The following is a 21678-nucleotide window of genomic DNA, read 5'->3' on the forward strand; positions in this document are numbered from 1 at the left end:
GTTGGGATCAGTATTGGGGAGCAGATATTTAAAAAGAGGATCCCTGTTTTCCACACCCTTAATACAAACTGTGTGAAGTTATGGTCTCTCAATCCTTAAGCTCTACTCCATTAAATTGGATAGGAAATCCCTGGGTGGATCTTGAGGCAATTACTGAGCAGCCAAGTTCTCAGTGCTTGAGGGCAGGGTGCTTGAGGACCCCTAAGGTCCACCTGGTGATGCTTGCCCTTCACTGGGTCCCGTGAGCTTGAGTTGGCTACCCACTCATGGGTACTACACTCAGAATGTAGAAGCCAGATGTTCAAGTTAAAAACACTTTTGCATGAGTTACACAGATAATCCCATATCTTCTTAGCTGCTGTAAATGGAAAACTGGTTCAGAAGCTCAGGAGTAAAAAGAAAAAGAAACAACAACAAAAACAAGCACTTCGGGACTGCTGGTGGCAAAACCTGAGACCCATCTGCGCCTCATCTAGCCCCTCAGCGATTCTGGGTTCTGTGCCCACATCCTGTGTTCAGCTGAAACACACAGGCTTTACAGAACTTCTGAATAAAACTAAAAGTGAAGCTAATTCTCTACGTTAAAAATGCAAGTTAGAGCTCTTTTTTCATGGTTATAAGATTATTAATAATCTCTACTGTGACAGTTTATTGCATTTCAGCCCCCTTTATAAAATGTTAAATAGATTGGAGAAAGTTCTGCTTTTCTGCTTACTTTCAAATAGATGGATTAGCATAAAACCTGAATGGCTAACACCACTACCATGACCACTAAATAGTTCATGGACCAGAGGGCAGTTTCATAGTGTGTAGGATGAGTTATAATAGAAAAAACGAAACATCTCCAATACAGGATTGGATAAAAATATGGAATATTCATATAATGAAATGCAATGAAAGTATGAAAAAACTATGTACATCTTTTATTATAGAAAGAGATATATTGTCCATGACACATCATTAAATTAAAAAGCTGTTGCAAAGAAATATGGGCAGAATGATTACATCTTTCCAAACATATATATCCATGCTTATATCTGTATATGAATAGACAAAGTCTGGGAATAAACATCAATTCATTAGCAGTGGATATTTTTAGATGGAGGGTTAACAGGTGATTTAAATTTTTATCTTTATTCTTACCTACATTGTGTGAACATTTCACGATGGATATTAATTTTATAATTGGAAAAATATTAAGCTTAGTGGAAAAGTTTTTTAAAATATCAAACAAGAAATGCTCAAAAGAAAACAAGGAAAAAACAAAACCAAAACCCCAGCTCAACTGGCACCAGCATCATGGTCTAAAGGTTAAGTCCACATTCTTATTCTTGGCTCCAAAGTCGTTCCTAGCTTCTTTGACCCCTCCACGTGGAACAGGTTGCTTTCCTGGAATCATAATCTATTAAAGGTATATAAACCAGAGTCCATGAATTCTTTGAAGAAAGAGTTTTCCCCAGACCAGCCCAGTGCCCAGCACCTAGCAAGGTGTAGTAAAGGTTTGTAGAATCTGAATGATTGCTGTGAACACTGAGGCCTGATGGATAGGCTGGGGCCAGGCTAAGAAGAAAGAAGCCAAAGCATTGGGACACCTTTGTCGTGGGGACTAGAGGGCTCCTCTCCTTACTCTCCTTCCCTGCTCAGCACTGGCAACAGCAGGTACAGCAGGAGTGGTTTGGCCCACTGGGTGCGTGGTGTCAGAGAAATAGTCCAGAAATGTCAGGGCCACATCACTGGGGCTGACCCAGCTCAGTCGGGGCAGTGGTAGGAGGGGGAGGACCAAGGCTCCTGACCAAGCCAGGCTCCAGCAAACTCCTCCCCCCTCAGCTGCTGAGCTGATGATAGCCCTCCCTCACACGAGAGTACCCAAAATGCGCTGTGTGGCCAGATCCGGTTAACCGACAGGTAAAGACAGCATTGAAAAGGCAAATATTTACACTAAGCTAGGCTCCTGGCAACCAAGGCCCAAAACTGTAGGATTCTGCAGCAGTACGAAGGGGGTTTGTTTCTTTTTTTCTTGCTGCTGTTATAAATTACCACAAACCTGATGGCTTCAAACAACACAATTTATCATCCTACAGTTCTGTAAGTCAGAAGTCCAACACAAGTCTCCTGGGCTTAAAATTAAGGCAGGGCTGCTTTCCTTTCTGCAGACTATGGGAGATTCCATGTCCTTACCTTTCCCACCTTCTAGAAGTTGCCTACATTCCTTGACTCATGCTCCCTCCTTCATCTGCAAAACCAGCATGCTGCATCTCCCTGATCATACTTCTGTAGTCACATCTCCCTCTGACCACAGTCAGGAAAGTTCTCTGCTTTTTTTTTTTTTACCACTCAGCGAGGCATGCAGGATCCTAGTTCCCCAACCATGGATCAAACTGGTGCCCCCTGCGGTGGAAGCTCAGAGTCCTAACCACTGGACCACCAGGGAAGTCCCAAAGTTCTCTGCTGTTAAGTCCTATGTGGTTACACTGGGCTGATCCCAATCATTTCTGATAATCTCCCCATCTCAAGGTCCCTAACCTTAATCACACCTGCAAAGCCCTTTATGCCATGTAAGGTAACATATTCACAGGTTCCAGGAATTAGGCTATGAACATCCTTTTTTGGGGGGAGGGGGGAAGGGGGGGAGGCATTAGTCTCCCTACCACAAGGTGTGGTAAGGAGAAAAGTATAATATTGTTAATGATAAGTAGGCAGCTCTGTACAAAACGACATGGATAGTATCGATGATATATTATGAAATGGAAATAAGCAAGTTCAGTAAGTATTTATAGAATGATCCAAATTTTGTGGAATCTCCCTTGCCCCCAATAAATGCTGAATGAATTCTCTCTGAGCCGCACCCCACCGTTCATAGCCTGGCTTCTTCGGGGAGATGGTGGAGCCTACCTCACCCACTCAACTCTCAAGGCACTGGTTTCTTCACAGTCCTCTTTTAGGAGAAGAGTTTAGAAAGGTCCAAGACACCAGAGAGTAGAGAGGAAAGGATCTGATGCAGCTTCAGCATAGCAGGGGACAGCCAGAAAGGACCACACACTGCAATTGGCCAGAGGCAAGTGTCAGCCAAGCAATGTGGAAAGTGAGAAGGTGAGGCTTACAGGAATTTGCCAAAAGGGAAAAAGGGCATTTGAAGGAGAGTCTTTGTTTTTAATAGTGCTGAATAGAATCCAAGGCAGGATAGAAAATCCAAATAGGAATTCTGCAGTTTTAAATAGGTTCTGAGATGCAGACCCAAGGACCTACGAGAGGAAAACACCCATGAAAGGAGGCTGTGCCAGTAACTTAAGTCACTGGGTGTAGCATTCCCCAGGGACGGTGCCCGATCCTTGGCTCCTGGGATTGTCCTGTTGTCCCCACAGTGTCAGCGGGTCTTGGCTTCAGCATTTCCCTAATGCTCTCTCCATCCAACCTGAGGATCAATGCTACCTCTAACTCCCTTTATGCTTTTAGTGAGCACTGAGTTCTTAACACATAATAATAGCAGTCTCTGTAGTTATAATTTTAAAATTCCTCACCTTCCAAACTATATACAATATATATCCATGAAGGGATAGGCACCAAAACTTAACAATGTTTCCTGAGGAGAGGACAGTGAGATGGGAAGAGACACAGGAAGGCAACTTTCACTTTCACTCAGTAGACCTGCTTGTATTTTTGCAACAGACATACATTCATGTATCAGAATTGTAATTAAAAATAAAAAGTGCTTGAAACACTGTGGTTACTACTGTTTATAGTTCTGTACTGCTTGATTTATTTTATACCAAGTCTGTGTGGTTTTCCCAATAAAATCACCCTGACAATTGGAAGAGCGTGGTGGTTACACACAAGCCTGTGAGGCAGAGATTCCTCACCAACGAGATACTTCACCTGTCTCAACTTTAGGCGTCCCACATACTCTCCCTCAATTAGTGAGAATAGTACTTGCCTTCCCGGGATCTTGTGAGGTTTTTTCCCTCCTTTGTATGGAGTCTGACTTCCTAACTATCAGGAAACAAAACGGCTCCCCTCTGTGTCCCATTTCCTTTGGGTCTGTTTCCTGTTATGTAACAGCACAAATCTAAGAATTCAGTCGGCATGAACACCTTAGGTGGCTGCTAATAAATTAATTATTGGGCTGATTTGAACTCTAGATTGGATTCTCCCGGTTGGCAGTCTGGAATCTTCTGATTTATCCTTACAGTATTTCCATTTGCCACAAAGCCTGCACTCAACTGACATTGGCTGTATTCAATGGAATTTAACACAGAAGACTGAGGATTGCCAGCCCCAAAACAGATCTAACCAGGACTGACTTTTCCGTTAATTCTATTTTTCTAACTGAAGCATAGTTGATTTACAACACTGCGCCAATCCCCGCTGCACAGCAAAGTGACTCAGTTATACACAGAGACATGCTTTCAGGATGGACTTCTGAGCAGGCAACCACCTTCACACTCATTAAATTAAACCATTTAACGAGAGTTCTCTCTGGATTGAAGGGTCACTGTGGTTTTAAATGTCCTCTTTATAGTTTTTCGTATTTTTAATTTATTTTTAATTTAAAAAATTTTTTATTTATTTATTTTGGTCACGCTGTTCAGCTTGTGGGATCTTAGTTCCCCAACCAGGGATCAACCCCTGGGCCCCTGCAGTGGAAGCTTGGAGTCCTAACCACTGGACCATCAGGGAATTCCCTATAGGTTTTTGATTGTCCCAATTTTCTACCACATGCATATATTATTTCTGTGGGCAGACAAAAACAAATGTGAGTTAAATAAAAACTGCCATATATTGGTAGTTTTTGTTGTTCCTGCTTGTCTGCACCTTCTCATATGCTTTTAATCGTTGCCCTGATCCAAGCCACCCAACGAACCGTTTCCCACGAACCCCTTCTCAGAAGTGGTTGTCTAGTGGACATTACGAGGCCTTTCGAATCACATGGACCAGCATTTGAATCATAGCTCAGAGCTAACGTGGACGAGCATCTTAATTCTCTGAAACTGTCTCTTTATCTGTAAAAGAAAGTACGACCTACCTTCTGGATTGTTGTGGTTTGGGTCAGCAGCTTCACAAACTTTAATGTGTATACGACTCACCTGGGATGTTGCTAAAATGCAGGCTCTGATTTAGCAGGTCTAGGATGGGCCCGAGTGTCTCCATCTCTAAGAGCTCCAAGGTGTTGCTGATGTTGTGATGCATGTACCATACTTTGATTAGCGACATAACATTTGAAAGAGCCCAGGCACAAATGCCCTACGTGTGCTTTTACCTCTCCTTCCAGGGGGCCTGGATTTTCTGGCTGTCTGATGAGTTCACCCCCAAAAAAGTGCTGACTGAGATCCACTGAGGTGCAACGCAACTCATTTGAGCTTTAACCTATTCCTATTTTCTCCCCACTTCAGTATCCTTCTTTTTCTTTCTGTTCAAGGACTTCATTCTTCCATGGCCTAACAAAGATACAGGTACCTGTGCTTTTAGGTTTTTTTTTTTTGTTTTTGGCCGCACCACGCCGCATGTGGAACTTCCCTGCCCAGGGGTTGAACCCATGCCCCCTGCACTGGAAGCGCGGAGTCTTATTAGGTTATTTTTGTTTTAAAGGAGCTTTCCTGAGGTGTAATTGACATATGATAAATTACACTTAAAGTATACACTTTAATAAGTTCTACTACATGTGTACACTTGAGAAACCATCATCATACTCAAGATAATGGATAAAGTGTCCTTGGGCTCCTGATGCTCCCTCCACCCTCTGGAAACCAACCATCTGTTACATAGATTAGTCTGCTTTTTCTAGAGTTTTAAATAAAAAGAATCATACAGCATGTACTCTTTCTTTGTCTTGCTTTTTTCCTTCAGCCTCATTATTTCATCCATTATTCTGTGTACCAATAGTTCATGCCTTGTCTATTCAATGATTTTTTAAAATTTATTAATTTATTTTTGGCTGTGTTGGGTCTTCGTTTCTGTGCGAGGGCTTTCTCTAGTTGCGGCGAGCAGGGGCCACTCTTCATCGCAGTGCACGGGCCTCTCACTGTCGCGGTCTCTCTTGTTGCGGAGCACAGGCTCCAGACACGCAGGCTCAGTAGTTGTGCCTCATGGACCTAGTTGCCCCGCGGCATGTGGGATCTTCCCAGACCAGGGCTCGAACTTGTGCCGCCTGCATTGGCAGGCAGATCCTCAACCACTGCGCCACCAGGGAAGCCTCCATGCCTTATTTATTGCTGATAGTATTCCATCGTATGGATAGCTGTCACAGTTTGTTCATCCATTCGCCTGTTGATGGAAGTTTGGATTGTTTCCAATTTCTGGCTGTTACCAATAAAGCTGCTTTGAACAGTTTTGTACAAGTCCTCATCATGAAAATACACTCATTTTCTCTTGGGTAAATACCCAGAGTGGAATGGTTGGATCATATGGCCAGCATATGTTTAACTTTTTTAAAAACTGAAACTGTTTTTCAAAGTAGTTGTACCATTTTCCATTCCCAAAAAGAGTGTATGAAGTCCCAGTTCTTCCACATTCAGAAAATATTTACTATTATGAATAACATTTATTGTACAAAATTTTTTTAGAAAAGTCATTAGGCCAAAAAAAAAAAATTCTGTCATTCATCCCATGAATGGGAGATAACAGTTAAAAGGTCATGTTTGTACATTTCCAGAAGTTTACCCTCCTAGGCAAACAGTGGTTTCCTTTTTTAAAAAAAAAAAAACAAAAAAAAAACCTGAAAAAATATAATTTTCTGTCTTCACTGTTTTTTTTTTAAAAAGTGTTTTAAAAACTGGTTTTCCAAGTGAATAGATCAGATTCTATCTTTTAAGAATTTTAAGTACTCCAGTATTTGTCTGTGATGTGGTAAACAAAGAATATAGAGGTGACCACCAGCCCTGTCTCTTCCTAGGCTCCCAAGGCACTAGAAAACAATTCAACACTAACATTCCAGGCGTTAAGACCCTTAAATGAGTTAACAACAAACAAACAAAAGGGAGGGACAGGAGTGTCTTTACTCATAACTTTATGCCCAACCATTATTCTTTCATTTCGAGAGAGTTATAAAGAGCTGATAGAAAAAATAGGTAACTAGCATCAATAATCATAGTACACTTCTTAATCATTACTGAACACTCCCTCTGTGCTCCCTGGGGCTCTCTCTGTGCATTATCTTCTTTCACTAGGTCTGGGGAGAGTATCCTACTTTTTCTAGTTTAGACACAACCACCACAGTAGGGATAGTTGAAACCTCTACAAACATGTAAAAGAAATCCAGATGACATTGGTTGAGCTCTTTGGGGAAGCACCACCCAACACCCTTCAAGTGAAAACCAGGGTGATTTCCAAGATCTCTGCCCCTCCCCCTCCCCATGGTTCACTTCCTCTTCTGAGTGTTCCACTCAGAAAAGATCCCTGTTCTCAGCCACCAGTTGATGTCAGCATCTTTTTATGGTATCTCTGGAGTGGAGGTTTCCTTAAGGAGTCTAATACTGACAGGCTCTTAAGAGTCAGTAGGCCTAACTTCTTTGGCTGGGCCCACAGCAGATGCAACCCGAATTCTCACTAAAATTGCCCAGTCCTCTATCTACCAAGTGTCTGAAGCAGGAATGACAAATGAATCAGGCCCGTCTGAAATCTAACACTTAGCCTTTGTTTTCGTATCCATAAAAATGTAACGGGGTGATTCCTACATCCTAATGTTTACTCACGTATTCCCTCGCATGTTCGTTCGTTCTTTCATTCGTAGGTCCATCCATCCATCCTTCCATCCATCCATCCATTCACTCTTTCAGTCAGTTTACCAAGTATGTACTCCATGCCAAGCACCATTCTAGTGTGGTAATTTGCAGGGAATGATGTTCCTCAAGGGCTCGGTAAAGTCTAACGCTCTAAGCAGTTACTGCTTTTACCTTTTACTATCAGGGGTCATTTCCCCACAAATCAACAAAACAAAGAAAATTACCTAAACTACAGAGGCAAGATACAGGCCAGACTTTCTCCACACAGGGTTTTTCCCTGAAGGGACTCAGGAAGCAAGCAGGTCCTCCTTCACTCTGGACGGTTCTCTGAGCTGTCCTCATGAGGCCTCGAGGTTTCTGGACGACTTTTCTTGCCCAAAGAATCCCAAAGCCCTACAGCGTACTTCCGGGCTGTAATTGTGAACCCAAGTTCTGATTCTGCCCAGTACCATTCAATCTCTGTCCTTACTCTCATTAATTTTTCTGGGCTTCAGTTTTCCCGATCGAAAACCAGGTTCTAGGCTCCTAACTCGCTGGGGCATGCCTGGGGAGCAAGTGCCTTAGCGTTTCTGATGCTGTTCCGAAAAGCGAAGGTTCCTCCAGACTGAAGCTCTCGGGTGGGCGGCCCGCGCCCCAAGCTTGGACGCGCACTCCTGATAAGAGGGCGCCGATGTACAGACAGCGAAACCACCCGGTTCAACCCTGCCTTCCCAAGCATCACGAGACTTATCAGAAAATGAAACTGAAAACCGGGAAGTCCCTCTTTCTAACCTGCCAGGGCCTCGCTCGCTAGGAGACCGGTGACGGCCCGGCGGGCACGGTTCTGATTGGCGGCCTGGGCCTGGCTTTAAGTGCGGCCGCGGGACCGGGCCGTCAGTCCGCCACCCGCGCTTCTCCTGTAGCGATGGCTCGTTTCGTGACCTTGGTCCTACTCGGGCTTCTCTCGCTGTCTGGCCTGGACGCCGTCCAGCGTGAGTGTCCCCTCCTCCCTTTCCCTCTTCCACCAGCCCGTCCCTGTCCCGCTCGCAGGCACTGGGCACTAACTCCGTACCCCCCGGTTCCGCTCCCAAGGTTCGGTGGAGTAGCATGCGGCTTTTTCTCGGGCTGTGGAGGCGGTGGGGGGTGGTGCGTGGAGTGGGGAGGGGGTGCGACCCCAGGACACCGGCTTCTCCGGGATGGGGGGAGGGGACCTCTGGCACGCCCGCACCGGGTGGGTCGGGACAGAGAGACGGAGGTGGGGGAGGGGTTCTCTTCCGCTGGTTCGCGGGGCCTTTGGTTCCCCCCGCGCAGCGGGAGCTGAGGGCGGGCTGGGTGGAGACCACGCGACTGGGTGGAGACCACGCGTGGGCTTTGGGGGAGTCGCCGCCAGGGTGTATCAGTCCGCTGGGAGCCCGAGGGCCTCGAGCTTCCTCCAGGCGCCCGCCAGGTTCAGCTGCCTCTCTGCACTTTCCCCAAATCCGCGACGACCAAACCACGGCGAGGAAGTTGCACGCGACTCTTGTGGAATGTCCTGAGGTGTTTACATAGCGCTTCACGTCGTTCATTCTCTTGTTCCCGCTACCTGTCGCTCTTAATAATAATCATAGAGCTACCCGTTGGCGGCTTACTGACCTGCGCTATGTGCTGTATGTCATTTAACTGTGAAATGCGTCTACGATATAAACAGGATGGCTTTATCATCAGCTTGTCATAGATGAGGAAAGGGAGGCTAGAAGAGCTGAAGTAACTTAATTACGCAGGGGATTTATGGCAGACAGTAGAGCCTGACCAGAGCATTTGGGGGGTCGTGAGCCCTTTGCCTGTAATCCGTGCGTTTTTCACAGCCTTCTGGGGTGAGATTCTCGGGAGCAGGCTGGGCGGACATGGGCCCCTGTTGCCTTTCTTCACAGAGGGCTCCTCCTTTGGCTCCTTGCCTGGTTCTTTCCAAGATGAACTGAGTATGTACTTTCAGTTTTGAGTAAGCGAAGGTTTATCGTTCAGAAAGGTTGTAAAACTAGGGATAAGAGCAATCAACATGCTTACCCAAGCTGTCTGTCAGGGACACCATGGATACTGACTCAGTACCTCCTAAATACCCTGCAATACACCGGACCCTCAGATTTTTCTCTCTCACAAAAGGCTCTGTGAAGCGGGTTTTTGTGTGTGTGTGTGTGTGTGTGTGTTTGTTTGTTGTTGCTCATGAGAAAAAGGAAGTTAGTTTAAAATTTATTTAGAAAAGAAGCATAATGTGTGTCACTATTATTGATATCTGTGGTTGCATATAGCTGTAGAAAAATAGCAAGCCGACATTAAAAACTATCTGAATTTGAAAATTTCCTAAGTAATACATGCCTGCAAGATATACAAGGCCATTTCTGGAACGTATACAAGAAACATGTAATTGTGATTCCCTCTGGGGGATCTATTTTCTGCTCTTTCCCCTATGTGGGTTTGATTTCACTCTGGGTGTAGATAATTTTTCAATTAAACTACAGAAACTCAAATAACTCTCCCCAAAATCCTTAGCCAGTAAGTGGTTGAGGGCAGATTCAAACCCAGGCCTGTCTGATACACCTCCTCTTCTTAGAAGCCACTATTGTGATATTCTTCCAAAAAAAAACCAAAAAACCCACAAACTGCCTAGCTCCCTCAAAGAGACAATTCCAGGTGGGATGAACCTGTGCTCTCACTACTGTAGCACCTACATGTTCTAATTATTAGAAGCTCAAATGCAAAGAGGTTTCTGAATTATCTTCACTTTGAACTATGAAAAAATATCAGGGCTTCATGGTATGTCCAGTCTAGCTCTTGGTGGGCCTAGGGACCTTTTCTTTGGTGATGGGACATTTCTAAACAGATACATCTGGTCAGAGTGGCCTGGTACTCCACCTTCTCTCTACCACTGGACGTGGAGGATGAGCTGAACTTTATAATCTTGTACCCTGAGTGTATTTGTATTTAAGTGGTTATATACATATATTTATATCAGTCTGTATATTCAGTAGCAGTAACACTTCACTTTGGAAGAAAAATATAGAAATAGAGTTTATAATATTTTCTTTACACATCCCCATGGAGGGTCTAGACATGCATCCCATTTTGGAAGCCACTGTTCTGTAGCATTATGCAATATTCCCATCCTGGCAGATTATGGCAATCACTTGAGCATGCTGATTAAAAATACAGATTCCACTGTCACGTGCATTACTCCACCTGGTCCTAATGGAGAGTATGTTCTCTCCCATTTGCCATAGTCCTCACCCTTCCCTATTGTTCTTACCCAGCCCAACAACTTCATTTAAGGTATTTGCCAGCTCCTGTAGGTGTTTCAGTTTTGTTTCTTTGTTTTCTAGCTCACGAAATCAGATACAGATTCAGATAGATTTGTCATATAAACTCTGGACACGATGAGGATGTTGTGTTTTGTAGAAATATACTTTGGGTTGATTCTGTTAGGAACCTGAGCAAGGAGGTAACAATAATTACACCTGCCACTTACAGAGCAATTGCTGTGTGCCAGGCACTGTACTAGGCACATATTGAGAAGTCTGATCGGTATGGATCTAGGCAGGAGGCAAAAAAAAAAGGAGTAAACATAGGGGGGAAAAATTGACTGGGTTGAAACAGAGTACAATAACGGGAATTTTTTTTTTTTTTTTTTTGCGGTATGTGGGCCTCTCACTGTTGTGGCCTCTCCCGTTGCGGAGCACAGGCTCCGGACGCGCAGGCTCAGCGGCCGTGGCTCACGTGCCTAGCCGCTCCACGGCACGTGGGATCTTCCCAGACCGGGGCACGAACCCGTGTCCCCTGCTTCAGCAGGTGGACTCTCAACCACTGCGCCACCAGGAAGCCCAATAATTGGAATTTTTGATGTGGCTAATATGGAGGGAGTGTGAAGTGAGAAACGAAGCTTGATAAGTAGATTACGGCCAAATCATGTAGACTCTTGAGTGATAAGGAATTCTGTGGGTGCTGAGGAGCCAATGAAAAGTTCTTTAGATTCTCCACAGAAAGATTATTAAAGATACAGCACAATCTTCACTGACAGAAGAAGATGTTAAGAGAAATCTGCTAGAAAAAGCCTGAAAGGCACGTGTAGGGGAATTATGTGGGAAAGATACTAAGTCATGGTTTATCCCAGAAAATGGAGGCTGCCTTTTGGAAAAACGGAAGCTCATTTGGCATGAGGGGAAACGGAATTGGGAGAAATGGAGGATCAAATATAAACACTTGGGGTCTGATCTAGCTTTAGACCAAGGTAGCCCCAAGTGAAATACTCTGCAATTTCATCTGTCTTCCCCTGCTGCTCCTCAGGTCCTCCGAAGGTTCAGGTTTACTCACGACACCCTGCAGAGAATGGAAAACCAAATTACCTGAACTGCTATGTGTCTGGGTTCCATCCACCCCAGATTGAGATTGATTTGCTGAAGAATGGGGAGAAGATGGAAGTGGAGCAATCAGACCTGTCCTTCAGCAAGGACTGGTCTTTCTACCTTCTGGTCCACGCTGAGTTCACTCCCAACGCAGTGGATCAGTACAGCTGCCGCGTGAAACACGTTACTCTCAGAGAGCCCAAGACAGTTAAGTGGGGTAAGTTTTCAAGTTCGTTCCTTAGCTGCTGACAGTTGTATCTGAACATAGCCACAGCATAAAGCTGCCTTGATATAAGAACATCGGCATACTGGGATTATCAGGGAATGTTATTAAAGCTCTGATTAGTGGCACCTTCTGAGAGATCTCTGCACAGCGTGGTCACAGAGACAGTAGTTTCCCTGTAGTGAGAGCAGGGAGCAGTAGCAGCACTTCCACTGCTACAGGCACTCCCAACGATTCTTCCCTACTGGCTTCCTTGGGCCTTCCTGATAGCCTCAGGGATACTCAGGACCAAGGAGAGTCTCAGGCAGGCACCGGTCTTGTCTGTAAGTCCTGCTATGGTAGTGCCCTCCAATCCTAGACTCCTTCAGTTCTCTGGCTGGCTTGGGATCTAAGGCTAGTAGGCAAGGTGGGGACCTGCTTGGTTTTTCTTAACGAAGCACTCATGGTGAGGGACAGTGGGCTCTCCTGCCAGCTTTATTTATAACAGTTTTAGACATTTGTTAGTATATAGTATTTCAAAAGTGAAACTTAACTGTTTCTCTTTTTCTTTCTCCATTTTCTTTTCTGTAGATCGAGACCAGTAACCAGCATCATGGAGGTAAGTTTCTAATCTTAAGAAAATCTTTCTTTTATAAAGTTATTTATTTGTGGCTGCGTTGGGTGTTTGTTGCTGCGTGTGGGCTTTCTCTAGTTGCAGCGAGTGGGGGCTACTGTTTGTTGTGGTGGGCTGGCTTCTTATTGTGGTGGCTTCTCTTGTTGCGGAGCATGGGCCTAGGCGCGCCAGCTTCAGTAGTTGTGGCATGTAGGCTCAGTAGTTGTGGCTCGCGGGCTCTAGAGCACAGGCTCAGTAGTTGTGGTGCACAGGTTTAGTTGCTGTGCGGCATGTGGGATCTTCCTAGACCAGGGCTTAAACCTGTGTCCCCTGCATTGGCAGGCGGATTCTTAACTACTGCGCCACCAGGGAAGCCCCAGAAAATCTTTTTTTAATGTCACTATCCTGGGGACTGTTATAGACAGCTCTCATATGATAACCCTCACTGTCTGGAGGACATCATCAGGGTAGCAATTTAATAGGCAGAGAAGAACCCCATGGGGTCACATTCCCTTCTCCTGTGGGGTGGCATGAGGAAGGCATGTGACCCTGGGTGTGGCTCTACCAGCATCACTGACCCTCTAAAGGGAGGACAGAAGAGCTACAGGTGTGCTGTGACAGGACAGAGGCTGTGGTTACCCACAGCACCTTCAAGGGTTTGCTCTTTCTTCTGCCATTTCTGCCTTGGGCATCTCTGTGCCTTCAAAAGTGAACCGTCCCTTCCTTTGCATGGCAGTTGCTTTGTTATTCAGCCAGAAGGGAAGAGTGACATGGTTCTGCAGATGCACCGTTCCTAAGTGTGTGGGCACTGTGGTTGCCTCTAGAAGCTCCCAGTCCAATAGAGGACAGAAATGGAAACAGATTGTTGTAACCTAATGTAAAGCTACTATAACAGACGTATCTTTTTTTTTTAACATCTTTATTGCAGTATAATTGCTTTACAATGTTGTGTTAGTTTCTGCTGTATAACAAAGTGAATCAGCTATACGTACACATATATCCGCATATCACCTCCCGCTTGCATCTCCCTCCCACTCTCCCTATCCCAGCCCTCTAGGTGGACACAAAGCACTGAGCTGATTTCCCTGTGCTATGCGGCTGCTTCCCACTAGCTATGTATTTTAAATTTGGTAGTGTATATATGTCCATGCCACTCTCACTTTGTAACAGATGTATTTTGCAAGTACCTCTAGCGGCATGAAACAGGGAGCAATTGGACTTCTCTGCATCTTCAGTTGGAGGCCAGAGGCAGATAATCCAGCTTTTCTGGGAAATCTTGGCACTGAAAACCTATTCAAATTTCCTGTTACACTGTAGGACAGGGAAGGTAATTTTCGAGAGCATGAGAGAGTTTGGGTGACCTGCCCAGAGTCACACAGTTACTAAATGGTAGAGCCAGGATCTGAACTATAGTACCAGCATTCTTTCCTCTAAGGTTGTGGGGGAACCAGTGGGATAAACTAGTAGGATATGCTCTTTTAATGGATCTGGAAAATTGCCTGCAGCTATTACTTTTACCAACAGTGATTTATATAGCACAGGTTAGGTAAATTTTGGTAGTGCTATCTGTAATCCAAATAAAATAAATGTATTTGCTAATACTCCTTTTTTTCTTTTTTTCAGGTTTGAAGATGCCTCATTTGGATTGGACTAATTCCAAATTCGGTTTTCTTGCTTTTTAATACTGATATGCTTTTATGCTTTATGGACATAAATCAGAAGTTATATTGATGTTACCACAAATATCATCTTCTTTATAATTCTACCTAGGGCGCTACATCTCCACGTTTGACCTGTCTTGGCATGTAGTTGTAGTTGGGGTGCTGGCAGCTTAGAGGTGGGGAGAAAAGAACTCTCATGTTCAGCATCAACATCTTGGTCAAATTTAAAGTCTTTATTGTCTTTTGCACACAAAACTAGGTAGTAAGATAACTATGCATATTTAGAGTAAACCTCCAATTTGTAATGTTTCTTAGAATTTTGGAAAATTTTTGGAAAGATAATTGTCAGAATTATTGGAAATTTGTTATAGCGGATGACATTTTGTCATATGAAATCATATTTACTTAACATCTGTTAGTATGAGACATGGTTGTGCCTGTTTTTATGTTATTTCGTTTCACTAATTAAAATGCTGGTAAAACTTGATGTGTTTAGTACTTATATATCGCTCCTCTTCTAACCCCTTTGTTCAAACAGGGAAATGATCTTCAAATATCACTTGGAAAAGAGTGTGAACTCCTGATGTATAGGGTTTGGCTCACAGTGGAAGGGGCATCAGTGATCTGCATTTTACGAATGAGGAACAGCATCTACAAGAAGTTAAATGACTTAGGGTGACACAGCTATCTGCTGGAAGACCTGGCTTCTGTCTTTTCACCAGAATTCTGTTCCCTGGGCTAAGAAATGAGGACTGTGCGGACTTTAAGAGGGAGCAAAAATATCTGGAGGATTTCTTATTTTAGCAAGCAATATACCTAAATAAAAAATACTAGATTAAAAATTTCAAGGCATAATTTATACTTGATGACCAGCTTTGTGCATTTAAAAAAATTTGACCATGAATTTGAGTGAGTTAGTGCTAGGTACTGACGAGATGAATAAGACATAACACTGCTCTCAAATTGCCTTAGTGGAGGGCTAGACATGCACTTGAACAATTAAAATATATCCTGATAAAGAGTATAACATAGTTATGCCCAAAAAACTAGGTGATAGGAAAATGTGTTCAGGGAACAAAAATCCTTAGGTAGATTGTACGGTAGCTCTGTTTTTATTTCTTAAGGAACTTCCATACTGTTTTCCATAGTGGCTGTACCAATTTACATTCCCACCAACAGTGCACCAACTGTGCTCCCTTTTCTCCAATATTTATCTATATTTCTGCCTAACTAACTTCCAATATGCAAAAACAAAAACTTTAGGTAAGTGTTAAGGAGGGCATTTGCTTGTGCTGAGACTTACTGGGTAGTGGTTCTTCCAATTGGTAAATGGAGCCTGAGGTAAGGAGGTAAAATTATAAGACGTATGGAGCTATGACAGGTGTGGATAATTCCAACCAGTGGAGCAAGGGTACCTGGGTGAAGACTTGTAGGAACTCAGCTGAGCAGATTGAGGGGTGCCTTATTTAGACTGGTAACTCTCCACCCTCGATGCACATTAGAATCACCTGTGGAACTTAATAAAAAATACCAGCTCTAAAAAATAAAGTCTATTAAAAAAAAACAAAAACGCCAGCTTTCCAGGCACCAATCCAGAGCAACTAAATCACATGGAGCCCAGATATCAGTATTATTATTCGTTTTTTTTTCTTTTAATTAAGACATTATGTTTTTAGAGCGGTTTTAGGTTCACAGCAGAATTGAGGGGAAGGTGCTGGTATTTCACATCTACCCCCTGCTCCCACACATGCATAGCCTCCCCCATTATCAACATCCCCCACCAGAGTGGTATATTTGTTACAACTGATGAACCTACACTGACACATCATAATCAACAAGGTCCATAATTTAAGGTTGCTCTTGGTGTTTTGTTCTGTAGGTATATACTATGTATAATGACATGTATCCATCATTATACTGCCCTAAAATTCCTATGTGCTCGGCCTATTAATTTCTCCCACCCCTGGCAATCACTGATCTTTTTACTGTCTCCATAGTTTTCCTTATCCAGAATCATACAGTATGTAGCTTTATCATGCTGACTTTTTTAATTTAAAAAATTTTTTATTTTTTAAAAATTTATTTATTTGTTGGCTGCATTGGGTCTTCGTTGCTGTGCGCAGGCCTTCTCTAGCTGTGGCGGGGGGGCACTACTCTTCATTGAGGTGCGTGGGCTTCTCATTGCGATGGCTTCTCTTGTGGAGCACGGGCTCTAGGCACACGGGCTTCAGTAGTTGTGGCACATGGGCTTAGTTGCTCCACGGTATGTGGGATCTTCCCAGACCAGGGCTCAAACCTGTGTCCCTTGCATTGGCAGGTGGATTCCTAACCACTGCACCTCCAGGGAAGTCCCTCATATTGACTTTCACGTAGTTATATGCATTTAAAGTTCCTCCATGTCTTTTCATGACTTTATAACTCATCTTTTAGCTTTGAATAATATTCCATTGTCTGGATGTACCACAGTCTATTTATCCATTCACCTACTGAAGTACATCTTGGTTTATTCCAAATTTTGTCAATTATGGATAAAGCTGCTATAAATGGCACGTGCAGATTTTTGTGGACATAAGTTTTCACAGTATTGTTTGTTTAAGGTTTTGAATAGTTCTTATCTGCAGCCAAGGTTGAGACCTATTGGGTTAAATCATAAAGGACTTTTTGTTCCATGTCACTCAACAGAACAATTTTGTGAAAAGCTGCTTTGCTGGCTAATGGTTCAGTGTAATGCCCCTTTGGAGCATGGCTTAGTCCCCCATTTCAGAAGAAGAGGTTGATCAAAGAGGAGAGATATTGGAGCTTAATTAAGCTTATTAAATATAACTGTGCAATGCAAATTAAAAAGTCTCAATTTCAGTAATAAAGAATTAGATCTTATATACTGACATGGAAGAAGAACCGTGCTATATTGCTGAAACAAAAAGCAGTTTCTAGAAAATCTATATTGGAAGCCATTATATACAAGCACATGCATTTTATATTTGTATCACACACCATAGCAGGTCTGGTAGGCAATGCCCTGAATAGTTGTTACCCAAGGCATGGATGAGGGGTAAATAAAGAAGAGAAAGCTGACTAGTGTGTTGGAAAATCAATTTGCTAAAATCCATTTTCCTTGGTGTCAGTTGGTGTTTTTCTGAAACCATATGTATTGGGGGGAAGGAGGAGGGATTTTGGGGTGGGATGAGAGTGGAGGAGTAGAGGGGAAATGGCAGGGTCAGACCCTGAGCAGTGGTGTTTCCCTCCTGCTCACCATGGCCAACAATAGAGCCTGTGTCTTGCTCTTCTAAACACTGGGGGATGTGGCAGCTGAGCCAACCACCACCTACCATGGCCTGGTCAGATGGAAGGAGGGTGGAACCCACAATACTCCACCATTCTCCCAGGCAGAGGGCTGGTCTCACCCCAGGCTGTGCTGATGAAAGGGCCCAAAGAAGCTGTCTCTCAGTTTGGGGCAAATTGATTATTTGAAGAATTATTTGGCTAACTGATATATAACATTTTTCTTTTAGGAAATTGATTTTATAATTGTTCTAAAATTGTCTCCCTCATCAAATAGTGAAAATAAGGAAAAAAATATCATAAACTCCTGTAATCTCTTATAACAGGATTACCACCTTTTGGACTCCACTGGATTCTCTCAATGTGTACCCATCACTCTCCATTTTATGTTATGGCTATTTTTAAAATTTAACCTTTGGTAAATAGTTCTCCTTGAATGTCCTTATAATTCCCCATTTAGAAAAATTTAGAAAGATCCAAGAAACTAGAGAAAGACAGCATATGATTGGATGCAGGTTCTAGAACTGCAGAGACAGCCTGAGGGGACCCCCTACCTTAACTGACCAAAGCAAGCAATAGTGAGAAAAAGCTTTAGGGTGGGACCCATGGCTTAAGGCAATTCACCAAGGTAAAGGGAGAAAAAACACACCTGGAAGAGAGAGTCTAAAGAAATTCAGAAATGTGAATTCGAATGCATCAATTTTAACCTGGAACTGCTCTGCTAATCCAAAGACCTACAAGGAAACATCAAGAGATGAGACTGTGACTGTAACTTAGTGGTTTGTGTATTCCTCAAGAATGGTGCTCAGATCTTGGCAACTGTGGTGCTCATCCTGCTCATCCCCCATTTCAGAGCATCAGCGTTTGCCATCTCAGGCACTCCAAGCTGAGGTGCTACCTCTGACCCCATTTTTATATAGATTTAAAACAAACTACATTAAACTTTAACTTTTTTTCTCAACCTCTCTAAGCACATACACCAACAAGAAAAGGTCCAAAAATGTATCCAACTACCTCTTAACAATGTTTACCTGGGGGTAGGGGCTAAGATTTCAGGAGAAGATGGAGGGAGACTTTTAAAATATAATTCTACATACTTCTATATGATCTGAATTTTTACATCTTTTATTATTTGAGTGTATGCTCATTATTTTTAAAAATAGAAAGTTTGTATAGGCAGAAAAAAAACTTGTTAATCCCACCACCCAGAGATGATCACTTATCAGTGTTCATTTTGGTGTGGTTAGCTTTTTAGGAGATTTTAATTTTTATTCTATCATTTAAAAAATGGTCATTATTATTATGTTTATTTAAAAATTGTTTGAAATAATAATTTTTATATCTCACTTTTTTTTCACTGTCCCAAATGAAAACATGGCATAAAAGGAAACAATACAGAGAACTGGCAAATGTTCTTTTCTAGTTTTTGTCAACAACTACTCTCCCAATATGTTTGGGCTTGTTGCTTTTTACTTATATTTCTTATGTTGTAAACTCTTGAGGTAAAACTCAAAGCCTTTCTTTAATAAAAATGAGTATTTTGTCTGTGATGTAGCCATCAAGATTTTAGGGCCAAAAATTAGCCTTATCTTTCCTTGAATTCTAGGCTTTTACAAAAAAAAATTGAAGACTAAAATTTGGGTCCCAGTTATATTAAGAAATAAAGTATCTGTGAGTACCTTAACTGGAAACTTTATGCATTAAAAACTATTCTGGGGCTTCCCTGGTGGCGCAGTGGTTGAGCGTCCGCCTGCTGATGCAGGGGACACGGGTTAGTGCCCCGGTCCGGGAAGATCCCACATGCTGCGGAGCTGCTGGGCCCGTGAGCCATGGCCGCTGAGCCTGCGCGTCTGGAGCCTGTGCTCTGCAATGGGAGAGGCCACAACAGTGAGAGGCCCGTGTACCGCAAAAAAAAAAAACCCCCACTATTCTGATACTTTAGAGAGCATAAGAAGGGCTAACAGAAAAAAAAACAACTAGTAAATACAATTAAAAACCACAGTTTGATCATGTATCAAGTACTTATTATGCACTAAATTCAACACAACTGCTCTCATTAATTGGATACAGTTATTCATCTTCTTCGGTCCTCCACAACATAGATGATTAAAAAGTCTACAAAACTAAGGAGATATTTATAACTCTATAGCACAGAGGCCCAACTAAAGACCGCAGTGATGTGCAGCCTTCCCCTCCCCCATGGCCCACTTCCTCTTTTTACTGTTTTCACTTAGAAAAAACAGAGAGGACTCTTGATGCCACACAATGCCATACTGTTATTCGAAGTGGGTTTTTTGGTATGCTAAGCGATCTACAACTTTGCATACCATTTTCATCATCTGAAGAGTCAGTAAATGTCTTAGGTTGAGTTCTTGTAGAAGCAGGCCCTGAGCCACTGGATGTAAGTGATTTAGTATTAAGAAAGGGCTTCCATGCAGAGAGTTCCATACAGGATAAACCCAAGGAGAAACATGCCGAGACACATAGTAATCAAACTGGCAAAAATTAAAGACAAAGAAAAATTATTGAAAGCAACAAGGGAAAAATGACAAATAACATACAAGGGAACTCCAATAAGGTTAACAGCTGATTTCTCAGCAGAAACTCTACAAGCCAGAAGGGAGTGGCATGATATACTTAAAGTGATGAAAGGGAAGAAGCTACAAGCAAGATTGCTCTACCCGGCAAGGATCTCATTCAGATTCGATGGAGAAATCAAAAGCTTTACAGACAAGCAAAAGCTAAGAGAATTCAGCACCACCAAACCAACTCTACAACAAATGCTAAAGGAACTTATCTAAGTGGGAAACACAAAAGAAGAAAAGGACCTACAAAAACCAACCTAAAACAATTAAGAAAATGGTCATAGGAACATACATATCGAAAATTACCTTAAACGTAAATGGATTAAACGCTCCAACCAAAAGACACAGACTGGCTGAATGGATACAAAAACAAGACCCATATATATGCTGTCTACAAGAGACCCACTTCAGACCTAGGGACACATACAGACTGAAAGTGAGGGGATGGAAAAAGATATTCCATGCAGATGGAAACCAAAAGAAAGCTGGAGTAGCAATTCTCATATCAGACAAAATAGACTTTAAAATAAAGACTATTACAAGAGACGAAGAAGGACACTACATAATGATCAAGGGATCGATCCAAGAAGATAAAACAATTGTAAATATTTGTGCACCCAACATAGGAGCACCTCAATACATAAGGAAAATACTAACAGCCATAAAAGGGGAAAACGACAGTAACACAATCATAGTAGGGGACTTTAACACCCCACTTTCACAAATGGACAGATCATCCAAAATGAAAACAAATAAGGAAACACAAGCTTTAAATGATACATTAAACAAGATGGGCTTAATTGATATTTATATGACATTCCATCCAAAAACAACAGAATACACATTTTTCTCAAGTGCTCATGGAACATTCTCCAGGATAGATCATATCTTGGGCCACAAATCAAGCATTGGTAAATCTAAGAAAATTGAAATTGTATTAGGTATCTTTTCCGACCACAACGCTATGAGACTAGATATCAATTACAGAAAAAGATCTGTAAAAAATACAAACACATGGAGGCTAAACAATATATTAATTAATAACGAAGTGATCACTGAAGAAATCAAAGAGGAAATCAAAAAATACCTAGAAACAAATGACAATGGAGACACGACGACCCAAAAGCTATGGGATGCAGCAAAAGCAGTTCTAAGAGGGAAGTTTATAGCAATACAATCCTACCTTAAGAAACAGGAAACATCTAGAATAAACAACCTAACCTTGCACCTAAAGCAATTAGAGAAAGAAGAACAAAAAAACCCCAAAG

General features: G+C 42.6%; 1 protein-coding gene across 1 annotated transcript; it reads left to right on the top strand.

Annotated features, from left to right (window-relative positions):
* Positions 1 to 8619: 8619 nt before the first annotated feature.
* Positions 8620 to 12874, top strand: LOC136118455 (beta-2-microglobulin). Its single transcript, XM_065871717.1, has 3 exons — positions 8620 to 8686; positions 12009 to 12284; positions 12861 to 12874. The coding sequence occupies exons 1-3, from the start codon at positions 8620 to 8622 to the stop codon at positions 12872 to 12874; spliced, it is 357 nt and encodes a 118-aa protein (XP_065727789.1).
* Positions 12875 to 21678: the final 8804 nt, after the last annotated feature.

Source organism: Phocoena phocoena, chromosome 2 (genome assembly GCF_963924675.1).
Source record: "Phocoena phocoena chromosome 2, mPhoPho1.1, whole genome shotgun sequence".
Lineage (NCBI taxonomy): Eukaryota > Metazoa > Chordata > Mammalia > Artiodactyla > Phocoenidae > Phocoena > Phocoena phocoena.